General features: G+C 44.5%; 1 protein-coding gene across 1 annotated transcript; it reads right to left on the bottom strand.

Moving 5' to 3' along the window:
- Window positions 1–330: 330 nt before the first annotated feature.
- Window positions 331–4,755, bottom strand: LOC147733399 (zinc finger MYM-type protein 1-like). The gene is made up of 2 exons (XM_086958020.1): window positions 4,003–4,755; window positions 331–3,501 (listed from the first exon to the last, which is right to left on the bottom strand). Exon 2 carries the CDS (start codon window positions 3,474–3,476, stop codon window positions 1,380–1,382), a length of 2,097 nt encoding a protein of 698 aa, XP_086814146.1. The 5' UTR covers window positions 3,477–3,501; window positions 4,003–4,755; the 3' UTR covers window positions 331–1,379.
- Window positions 4,756–12,274: the final 7,519 nt, after the last annotated feature.

The raw sequence follows: 12,274 nt of genomic DNA, 5'->3' as shown, positions 1-12,274 counted from the left end.
GGGCATAAGGTGCATAATAAAGAACATTTGATTAAGCAAGGTTTATAAAAGCACTTTGAACGTGTAGACTTGACAACGCTCTATAGCTTACTGAATTTCAACTGCTCAACAATTACTGTGGCGTGCAAACTGTGCAATGTAACAAGCATGGCTATATATATGCGCTATATATATAGCGCATGGTGGGAGCCTCCGATCTCTTTATAAGAACGTGTTGGACATTTTCTTCTCCCAGCCTAGTAATGACATCAGTAAAGGCATTTAATATAATATGGACATAGCTGCTTCGTTCTATACCCGGAAAACCTCAAATTGGCTTTGAGATAACAATTATTATTACTTCAAAGATTTTTTTTATTGAATAATTTGCAAATTAAATCTACTAAGTAATTACAAGCTACTGAGATTTTCAGGACTGGACATACCTCCAAGACAAACCTTAAAGGGTGCCCTGCAAGGCACTTAAAGTGATATATGCAAGAGGTGAAGAAGCCTGATCACATTAACACCCACCCCTCCAATTTGCTAGAACTCCATTAGCTCACCTCAGTGCACTACATCAAAACCAGGTACATTATTACGAACATTAATGATTTAGTGGGCCAGCAAAGCCACATGACCCGAGGCACTCCTCTGCTAGCTCTCACATTCCTACAGCCAGGACATCATCATTGCAGATGAAGGGTACAAAAGAAAAAAAATAAGGGCCCAGACATTTTCCAACTATGCGCCCAGGCACAAAATCCATGTATCAAATAACATCTCATCCAATACTACCTGCTGCAGTGTAGGGAAGATTTGAAGACACACTGCTTAAAATAACACCACATCACAATAAAGCAACAAAACACTAACCAGTTACCAGTCCCGTCTGTAGTTGACTGTATAGTTTGCTTTCTTTGACCCTGACCAAAACTTTCCTGCATTTGTGGGCAGATTCCAGCTACACAAGTACATACACATATTAATCTTCTAATTAGCACATTCCTCTCTGGAGTGATACATCTTAATGAATCTTACTTTGCATTATATTCACGAGTTGGGAGCAACACATGTTATAAATATGAGTGCCATTACATCCAACAACAAACTAGCAGAACAAAGTAATCAAAAATGAAACAGGTTTTTTGGACCAGATAGCAATTGCATAGACAGCAGTATCAACCTACACAATATAATGAGATAGGTGCTGCTAAAACAAATATATGGAATATGTAATGTCTCACATGTTCAGTACTGAGTTTCAGAGCATCCATTTTGCAAAAGAGACAGATTGCAGCCTGGCATACATCAATGACTTCACAGACTCCAATATCTGTACAACAGAGCAGGTCACAAACTGCCAGCATTATAGAAATGTTAAGATTAACACTTTTTGTTCACTTCTTGTAGATGAAATCAGCACGTCGGTCTTGAATAGCTGCAAACTTCTCAATTACTTGAATATTAAAATCTGGAATTCGCTTAACAAGGTCTCTCTCTATAGATAGCATTGCAAAAGCATTTAGTCTTTCTTCTATTATGGTGCTCCTCAAGAATGTCTGGATTCTTTTCAAAGCTGGAAAACATCGTTCTGACTCAGTTGTTGTCATGGGAGTAGTTAGGAGTATTTTTAGTAAAGTCATCGTCTCTGGAAGGGAGTTTTCCATATTGAGTTTTTGAATTAAAGCCAGCAAAGAAACAATACCATTAGACTGCCGATAGACATGCATTCCATATAGTACAGTTAACTCTGTTCTTAGATCCGCTTTGTTGAGCATAGGATAAGTTTCCACAGCGTCACACAGTGCTTGCTCAGGGAAAGAAATATCATAAAGTGCAAACAGGCCACTATGTAGTAATGTGGCACTGATCAAGTGCTTTGTAAAAAAAAAACGTTCCGTTGCATGCTTAACAATAATGTCACATATTTGCTTTGCATTTCCAACCAGTCTGCTGATGTTTTTTCTATGATTTGAAAAAATAGAATCTTTTGGCAGTCTGCTGTCTAAACTGTCAATTCCTTCTCTAACTTTGATCATTTCGGTGACAAACTGATTTGTAGCCCTTTGTATAAATACAGCCTCTATATTATGTTTTAGTAGCTGGTTATGGAATTTGTAAAGAAGAGACATTATTTCATGAAACAAAAACAGAAAGAACTGGAACTCCCTGTCTTGTAGTGTTCTACCAAAGCCACGGGCCTCACTTCGACTTTGGTATTCAAAGTCGCCACTGGCTTCAATGGTATTGAAACATTTCTCAAGATCAACCCTATATTCATATATTAGGTTGACTGTGAGCATGGGAAAGTTCAAACAAGGTGCAGATCCGTTTGGAACCCTACTCTCCACAATGTCCTGAAGTATTTTGGTTCTTTTGGATGAACCTGAGAAGAAAGCTGCAATGCTGGCTACATCCATAAAGAAAATGTATGCCTCACAGAACTTGCCTACTACTTGTTGTACAATTAGATGTAGTTGGTGGGCGTAACAGTGTACACAATGAGCATTAGGGTAGACAGCTTGAATTTTTTTCTGTATTCCATCAAAAATTCCACTTGTAACGGAAGCACCATCGTAGCTTTGTGCAATTAGTTTTTGCTTTTCAGAGTGCTCTGGAAAAATCAAGTCCAGTTGAGTGAGCATAGATGTAGCAACAGTTTCTGCAATAGAGTCTCCTAAATGTATAAAACTGTAGAATCTCTCTACTACTTTGTCATTTTCAATATACCGAAAGATTAATGCGACCCGTGTTTTATTGGCTACATCAGTGGTGTCATCAACCTGAATAGCCACAAAGTCTGTGGTTTTTAACTGCTGGACAATGTAGCTTCTTATAATCTGTAGCATACATTCAAGAAGTTCGTTTTGTATGGTTTTAGCGGTGCCTTTTAACACTGCAACATTTGCTAAACATTCTTCCATTTCATGGTCTAAGCTTGCACTTAAATCTATCATACCAGGATTTGAGGAGCTTTCAGATTCATCATGCCCTCGAAACACAAGTTCGAAAGCACCACAGAAACGAATACAATCAATTAATGTTGACAATATGCGTCTATTTTTATCAACTGCTTCATTGTGTTTCAATATTGCTCTTCGGTATGTGTCGCTTACGTGGGCTTCAATGGTTGCATCGCCCAACATTCCCAGTCTGGTCAGGTTTTCTATATGACGTTTCAAGTGTGCATGCTTCCTTATAATAATTGCCAAATGCTTTAAGTCTGTCACTCCTTTTCTTGCCCAATTAAAGTCACCACCAAACAGCAAGCAGGGAAAGCAGAACAAAGCATTTTTTGAAGTACTTCCTGTAAGCCAATCAACTTTTGTGTACCAGGTTTTTGAGAATGTACGTTTGCATATCTTCCCTCTGTCTATGGCAGATTGTTCTAGTTGTATGTCTGGCTGGTCAGGTCCTAATCGTTTTATAATTAGTTTGTTTTCATGACTCAGTGCACGGAATGACTTTGCAAGTAGCTGCTCTACTGTATTCATCGTCTCTTGCCAATAATAAAGGTACCTGTAAAATAAAAATATAATGTGTAAGATCATGAAAACTCAACTCACATTTCTCTCTAAATGCATATACTGAGTACTTTAGCATTATACCTGGACAATGTCCCTTTTTCAATGCATGACTTATTAACATAGCCTAATCCCTGCCTTTTCCGGTAGTTGAAGGCTCTGAACAGATTTATAGGCCTATACAGGCAGGGGCCTATAACGAGGGAGAAGGCCTTTAACAACCAGTATAGCCAAGACAGAAGGCCCCAAAGACTATCATCACATTCCATCAGCAAAGGGTAGAATGTTATTAAAAAGGAAGAAACAAAGATAAACCTTGGAATGTTGGAGCAGAATGCTTAAATCAGCCACTTCATTGTCCTCAACTGAGCTCTTAACACTCCAGACTTCGAAAATTATCATATATCTCCACAAATTATACTATCACGCCCACTATGTAGACCACGTACATAGACTTTAACTATGTAAAAAAATTGAATAGAATCAGTTTTCTTACTTTAAAACTTTGAGTTCGTAGCTTGGAGTTCAGCTACAACAAGCACACAGACAGCAGAGCTATCCCTAATCTTCATAGAGCCTATACAGGCTCAGAATACTTATTTGTAACAGGTAGAGCCAAAGACAGGAGTATAACTCCCACAGACTACAAAGATACCACTTGCTAAGACTGTAAACAGAAATGCCATGGCTCAGGCGCTACCAGACCACGCAGACTCAGGTCTGAAACCTTACAAGTATCACACGTCATCACCAGGTGCTACAGACTATACAGGCTAAGGACAGATACCAACCACTTCCACACAGGTATCACACGTCATTACTCAGGCGATACAGACCATAGATGCCCAGGACTCAGACCATACAGTCATTGCACAGGTCAAATAGGCCAAAGCTATAGACAGAAGAGGTACGATTCACGTGGCATGGTCCAGCGGCGTAACAAAAACTGTGTGACCCCCCCCCCGCCAAAGTACATAGAGGGAGGGCCCGCGCTCCACATCCAGTTAGGAGCTCTTAGCCTATTAGGCCTGATGCCTGCCACTGGTACTCAGTGTCAGGGGGCCCCTGGAGCTCGACACCCCCCTTTCCCTGCGAGGGTTATTGTTACGCCCCTGGCACAGTCCTCACTAATTCTTATTAAGTCGTTTTCCTTGGAAACATATGTTTTGGAAGACGTGCAGCCCCAATGTTGATTTTTACCATTATCTCAATTTGCTCACTGAGTTTTCACATTCGTGCTTCAAAGGCTGATAATAACTGTGTCGGAGCAAAATATATATATACTAGCAGCCCGCCCCAGCGTTGCCTGGGGCAGAAAGGGGCTGGGGGCAGTACACCCGCTCCCGCCCTCCTCCCGTCCCGACTCCTTCCCGCCCCCACTCCCTCCCGCCTGTTCCTCTGTGCACAACCGCTCCTGCCTCCCGCCCCCTCCCGCCTCGATTTCAATGAGCATTTACTTTACCTGAGCTGCCGCTCCTTACTGCGATCTTCACTTCACCGCCGCTCCTCTTCGCCATGACGCGCCCGCGCTCACTTCACTGCAGCTCCATGTCTCTCCTTCTCGTCATCACGCACGTCGCGGCCAGCGCTACGTCACGGCCAGAGCAGCATCGCGGCCGGCGCTACTTCCAGGGCACTATTTTTTTTTAAAGTTATATTTTTAAATGTACGTTTTTTTTTTATAGCCTATGTCCATCTGTACACCCTGACAATTTCTACAATGTATCGGGTGTGTGGATTGGCGCTGTGGTTCCAGAGTTTACCTGGCTCAAAGGTGCGTGTTCTCTCTTTATAATAGTAGTATAGATATAGATATATATCAAACACGTTCTCTTGATGTGCGGTCTGTTCATCAAGAGGACTGTCTGGAACTAAACGCCTGTTAGTCCTTGGTCTTGGCGCGTGCACGCCGATACGTCAGAGTGGAATCTGCAGGTTCATTCAGAGCACACAAGCTCTGCCGGTGCACCTCAATCCCTGACTGTAGCCCATTCATTTACTCCAATAACACAACATGCGCGCAGCTCTGCCAGCGCAGCTCTATCAAGGTTATTGCTCTCTCATTAGTGAACTGTGCAAGCAGCTCTGCCAGTGCATCTCAATCATTATCCGCAAGTGCCAACACCTCTTTCATCGCTAGATCACCCAAACAGCTGCGTCAGTGCACATCATCCCACGTCTGGGGCGCACCCCATTCTTTTATTGCTAGATCGGCCGAAGGACTAAATCAGTTCACCTCTTCCAGCGTCTGGAGCGTACTGCGTTCTTTCATTGCTGAGCACGCATACAGCTCTGCCAGTGCATCTCAATCTTAGTATGCAGGGCACCTGTTCATCCATTACTGGGTCATGGAACAGCCCTGCTAATGTATCTCAATCAAGGTCCACGACGCACCCTGCTCTTTCTTTGCTTGAATATGCAAATGATGGTGACGGTGCATCTCAGTCCTCATTTGCATGCCAGAGGTCCCACATGCAATAGCTCTCCCAGGTTGCCTCACTCGGAGCTCTGTAACCCTGCACCTCAAACCGGTCTCTTACCATCTCCTTATAACAGCACCGGGATGCACGCACAGCTCTGCCAATGCACATCAATAGGACAGTGGCGCAGCAAGGGTGCATGGCATGGGCCCTAATGCAATCATAAAATATACCCCCTCCCCGGCTTGCAGCGGAAAGTTAAAGAAGGCCATAACTGGAGGGCAGAGGAGCTCTCACAACCCGAGCCATAGAGCCACGACCTCCAGATACAAGCGCTGTAATTGTACACTGCAGCCTCGCTTGCCGTTTGGACAAAGAGGACCTCAACCCTATTTCGCAGCGATCCCTCGCTATTACATTACTAGCACACACTCAGAGGACCGATGGTGCACCCCAGTCCTGACCTGTAGAAATAAACAATAGGCACTTTTACCTTTTTTCCTCAGTAATGTACTGAAACACCCCTGCTATTTAAGAAACAAGACCTTCACAACTCTGCAATCATGTTCAGTCCCTTGCCCTGCTCTTTTATCATAGGGGCGCGCACAGCGCTCTGCCAATACACCTCAAACCTCTAAAACTCTGTTCCACTACCGAGACACACATAGCTCTTAGTGGTACCTCAGTCGGGCGCTCTGTCCCTCCTCGCTTCCTAACACATTTCTGCCTCTCTGCTGCTCTGACTGCCCCTCCCTTCACTAAGTGCTTCTCCTGTACAATGACACCCTTAGCTGATTGCATTATTTACCAGTCACATTGTTGGCTGTCGCTGGATTCGCAGCTTGTGCGGCTCATTCCTGGAGCAGACAAAGGCGCCTGCTCTCCACCGCCCCTGTGAATGCAAAGCGCGGGAGCTGCAGAGTGTTGGAACCGAATAGTTGTATTTTTTCCTTGAGAAGAAAAGACCGCCGAGAGTTTGAAAACAGTGAAGCACTTTGTTTGACTATCTCAGCCTGGAGAGCATATCCAGCGTAACAAGCGCTCGCCACGACGCTGAGTTTTCTCTATTTCTGCCGTCCCACTTGGACGGGCTCGGCCGGACTTCATGCTGGCCTAAAAAAGGTTTATTATCTTCTTTATGGGGCCATCTGTTTTGATCAAAACACACATGCCCATGAGGCACAGGGTTAAGACTGATTTGCATATGGCCAAGTCTGAACTGGGGTAGCTTGGTGAGCAAAATAACGATGGATTAAACCCAGATCTGTGACTGGGGGTGAATGTTTTGCCATTGTGCATCATTCCGTCCATCATCTTGTGTGTTTTGCTGTTCACCCTATGTGGGAAGGATATGCCCAGACGTGGGTCCCGTGCTCATTAAGCCACTGGAGTCAAGCTATCCTGGCTGAAGACAGCTGATAGCCAGAAACCAGTCCTAGGATGCTTGATTCCGGTCCAGGGAAGACATGGCTTGGCAGTTCTGATCTGAACTGTTCCTATGAGGCACAGGGACAAAACTGATTTGCATATGGCCAAGTCTGAACTGGGGTGGCTTGGTGAGCAAAATACCGATGGATTAAACCCAGATCTGTGACTGGGCGTGAATGTTTTGCCATTGTGCATCATTCCGTCCATCATCTTGTGTGTTTTGCCATCTGTTTTGACCCATAAAGAAAATAACAACCTTTTTACGCCAGCAGGAAGTCAGGGGAGCCAGACAAGTGGGACGGAAGAAAGAGAGTAAAAACGTACGTCACCACAAGCTCTTTACCAATGGCCAGCCACCTTTTAGCATAAACGGTGACGCTGGCCAATGGGAAAGAGGGGCGGGGCTTAAAGCTTGCTAGTCAAAGCTACCCAATATCACTAAATCTCGCCAGCGAGACTGCGCAGTCTTACGCTAGGCTTTGACCTAAAAAGGAGTGTCCCTGGTTCGACGAGGAATGTTGTGTAGCCAAGGCACTTGTCAGGCAAAGCGAGAGAAGACTGAGGGCAAGATATAATGTGGAAGTATCATTGACCCTCCAGAAGCTAAGGATAAAATATAAATCATTAACTAGGAACAAAAAAGAACCTAGAAAGATATTTGCTGGGCAAACATGTTGGCTGTAATTGAATCCAAAGATGTGAAAGGGTTTTGGAAGTTGGCCCAAGATAGCGCTGGTAGGAAAATAGAATCCCTAAATTGTACGGTCTCTGAAGTCGATTGGGTGGGCTACTTGGGAGAAATATATGGGAAATGGCCAATACAAGAGAAGCCAAGCACAATAGTATGGTTACGAGTGAGGGATGATATAAAAGAATACTTTACCTCCAGCCACATTATGAAAATTATAACAAGTTTGAACCTTACTCGTGCTGCAGGCCCAGATAATCTGCCAGCAGTGATAACAAGCATTTACAATGCAATAGGTCTCGCAGTTGTGAGAGTTTGAGATATTCGCATTGTAAATGGCAATGCCTTTTATTTACGTGTTGCTTTTTAAAACATAAATGAAAGGCATTGTCATTTACAATGCCAATAGCTTAAACTCTCGCAAATGCGAGACCTATTGCATTGCAAATGCTTGTTGTAATATCCACCGAGTTCCTAGTAAATGCGTGAAAGTGGTTAATGAAGGCTGCATTGGACGCTAGTAGAGATCAGAAGGGCCTTCTGTATATTTTGGGTGATCTGTAGAGGAATCTGGGCAGACAGTGACAATATGCGAGAAAGGCGTGGGTTTCTCTTTTACTAGCGATGTAGAGTATATTCGAGGTGGTCTCTGTAAAGTAGATTGGTGATAAATTAATGCACTGGCTGGTCTCCATTGATTAGCAGGTGGTGTCTTTGGGGGTAGCTGCGTTGGGTGCTAAATGGTTTCAAAACACTGTTGTGGGCTGTTTAGGTAGATCTCTACAAGATATCTGGGTTGGGTGTAAAGGTGGTGTGGAGGGTGCATGGGTTGCTGTGTGGGAAGGGGGGGCTGTTGGGACTCACTGGCCTAAGAGAAAACGATGTGATGGTTTGTAAGAACCCTTACCTCCTCCATGTTCACAGCTGCTGTGCCTAATGCTTCCACACTGTGCACGTCCACTGTGGAGCGGTCCAAACCGCCGACAGCAGCTATTGGATGCCTCAAACACAAAACACTTTATCGAGTCCAGAGAGAGATGCACTCCCATTGGACCCTGAGACTACGTAGGATATGCGCTTGAACGATGTCGGATCTCCCCAAGCAATCACACAACGGAGTCTATAAAAAAGCGTTCCCCATTTGATGGCATCCTCAACTCAAGATGGCCGTTTCGTGACCCGAAAACCAGCAGACATTGCTCAACGTCAGCTATGCCACATCGCTTGAGCAGCGATAAGTTGTTGCCGGCAGAGCTAGATAATATGTTAGGCAGATAGTGAACTGCATAGGCCAGACGGAGAAAAACTTCAGAAGCGTGTTATCATGTAAGCCTGTACCAGCACTTACAGACAACGCCATGATGAGAACACTTGCACTGCTCACGTGCACCAATGAGCACTGTTCTGAACTATGTGCCGCTCAGACTGAATTCAACAAGAAGCTACGATCAACAAGGCTGTCGTGGGGTGAGACTTCGGCGGGAAGGCCGCGCCCGAAGAGTGCGTGGCCAAGAGGAGCAGTGATGACGCGGGGCTCCCATGCCTGAGGGAGAGCCCCGCGGAGGAGACAACACCAGCGCAGAGACAAAAGAGCCCGGTGGGGGTGTGTGTGTGTGTGTGGGGGGGGGGGGGGGGGGGGGGTGTGATTAGATGATGTTTGTAAGCAAAAGACACTAAGGCACGGTGGTATCGGAGGCTGGAGGCTGTTTGCGGGCAAAAGACACACAGGAGCAAAATAGTTATGATATACGATCTACAAATGTTACCGGGTGGGCTTTATTTTTTTGGCCGAAACTAATCTAGTAAACACGGCGGTAATAACGGGTGAATGGTGTAATGGCGGAAGCAACCGCATAGGTTCTTTATTTTTTTTTGCACATCAAGAGGTTGCTTTGGTGACCTGGACGTGGCACTGAGAATAGACTGGCGGTACAATGTATATAGTGCACGACAATGTCTCACAAGTCAGTGGCTTTAACTTTCGATCTTTACTTAATTGGTACCTCTGTCGGGTAGGCCAGGTAAGAGAGCGATGGCGTGAGTTAAATATTTGAAGGTCACCCTCCCGCCCACATATAGCGTACGAGCAGCAGCAGAATAAGCACAAACCCAAAAATGAATGTCAAATGAAGCTTCTACCACATGGCGCCAGTGAGACGCACACTCACAAAACAGAAAGTAATTATCTCGGCATGCCGCCATGGGAGCGTATCTGCGCAAGTGCGTCTCTTTAGAAGCGCGTCCACAGATACCAATCGGCGCGTGCCCCAGTCTGTACCACTTGGCAGGCAAGACGACAACAATAGATCTCGCTGGCGACACCGCTTTCGCGCTGCATCACCAGCTAGACCTAATAAAAACAAGACCTAAGTGGTGGGCAGAGTTTTTCGCAAAGATGTTTATGGGGATCCTAGAGTCAGGGATTGTACCAGAAAACTGGAGAGGAGCCATTATAAGACCAATCAGTTAGAAGGGTGATTTATAAGCGCCAAAGAACTACAGGTTAATAAATCTCCTGGATATAGGGGAAAAAGTCTTTGCGAAAGTAATATTGGAATTGCTCAGGGATTGGGCTGAAGAAAATCAGATTGTACCCCCTGAACAGGGGGGGGTGGGGTGTTTTAAAGCGGATCATTCTATGGTCGGCCACTGCTTTGCTCTCTGGTCCATTGCGCCGAAGTCGATTGAGCAGAGGGGTAGTATGTTCTGTTGCTTCGTGGACTTCCGCGCAGTTGTGGACTCAGTGGACCGGGAGCTGCTGTGGGAGACTTTAACCGGATATGGTATCCTTCCTTAAGGATTTGCTAGGACTGATACAATCTCTCCATACAAACAACTGGGCCCAGGTAATTTTAGATACAGAGGGAAGCCTATTTGGAAACATTGAGATTGGAAATGGGCTGCGGCAGGGGTGCGTATTGGCCCCTATGCTGTTCACCCTGTTCTTAGCAGGTTTGCCGTCAATTTTAGGTAGTGTAAAAGGGGCAAGCCCCAAACAAGATGGAAAGCATATCCATGTCTATTATATGTGGACGACCTAGTAATTATGGATCTAACTGAAATTGGACTGCAAAGGAAGTTAAGTAGGTTCAATGACCTCTGTCGCTTGAAAAAAACTTGTTGTCAACATGAGCAAGACAAAGATCCTAGGTTTTGGCCGAAAGAAAATTGGGTTCACTTGGTTTCTGGGTGCTGAGAAGCTGGAAAAGTGTGCAGAATATAGACACCTGGGAATGTGGTTTGAAAGAAGATTAAAATGGCATACCCACCTAGATGCACTAAAGCAGAGATCATCAGCATCGGAAAAAATGTAATACAGCTTATTGCGCGATGTCCGATAGATCTGATTTAAAAGCTTACTCAGCTATGTGGTACCCCCTCAGTTTTTGTATGGTGCATAATTACTTTACCTGAGTGGCAAATATGGTTGGGATGCTGAGGCGGGCAAATGAGAAATGTATTCTCATTGCCTAAGCCTGCAATGGTTCAGGCAGTGAGACTTGAATTGGGAATTACCTCATGGGACATTTTAGCTTGTACGTCCCTACTTCGTTTTGGCACCGTTTAGGAACAGGAGAGGATTTTAAAATATCACAATGGTGAAAAAACTACATTGAGAAGCGCAATTTTTTTTGGGCAAAAGAAATTAGAGCTACTATTACAAAGGCATGTTGTCTGATGAAGGTTACATTGTGCCCCAAAACTTAACTGATTAAAATGGACAAAAGGGAACTTAGAGTGCAAGGGAAAGAAATCTTACAGGCACAGGATCAAGACTATAAAATATCAGTATATTTTAAGGCTACCGCGTGGAAAAACAAACAATGCTTCCTTATGTCGATAGGTTACGCGACAGGCATTTACGAAGAGAATTATTAAGGTTAAGAATTGGGATGAACCCCTGCTATGCAAACAATGGGGTGAAATGATCTATGATCGATAATAAGGGAAAATGCACCTGCACTTTGGGCACTTCATGTGGCATTTTACATATATTAATGGACTGTCAGAAGCTTCTAGATATTTGAATACAGTTTTTACGGGCAATTTTTAAGAAGTATGATATTAAAGATAGGGGCCAGGCAGTAATCCTTGTAACAGAATTGAGCCATTAAGACATAGCCGTTGCCATTGGGAAATGTATGCAAAGGGTTAAAGTATTTTTAACCCCTTCGATGCTCAGGAAGAGCTCAGCTCGTCATGAGGCACGGTTGAGCTGTGCTGATGACGAG

This window comes from Lissotriton vulgaris, chromosome 2_1 (genome assembly GCF_964263255.1).
Source record: "Lissotriton vulgaris chromosome 2_1, aLisVul1.2, whole genome shotgun sequence".
NCBI classification, from domain to species: domain Eukaryota; kingdom Metazoa; phylum Chordata; class Amphibia; order Caudata; family Salamandridae; genus Lissotriton; species Lissotriton vulgaris.
This window is presented reverse-complemented; position numbering and strand designations above follow the sequence as displayed.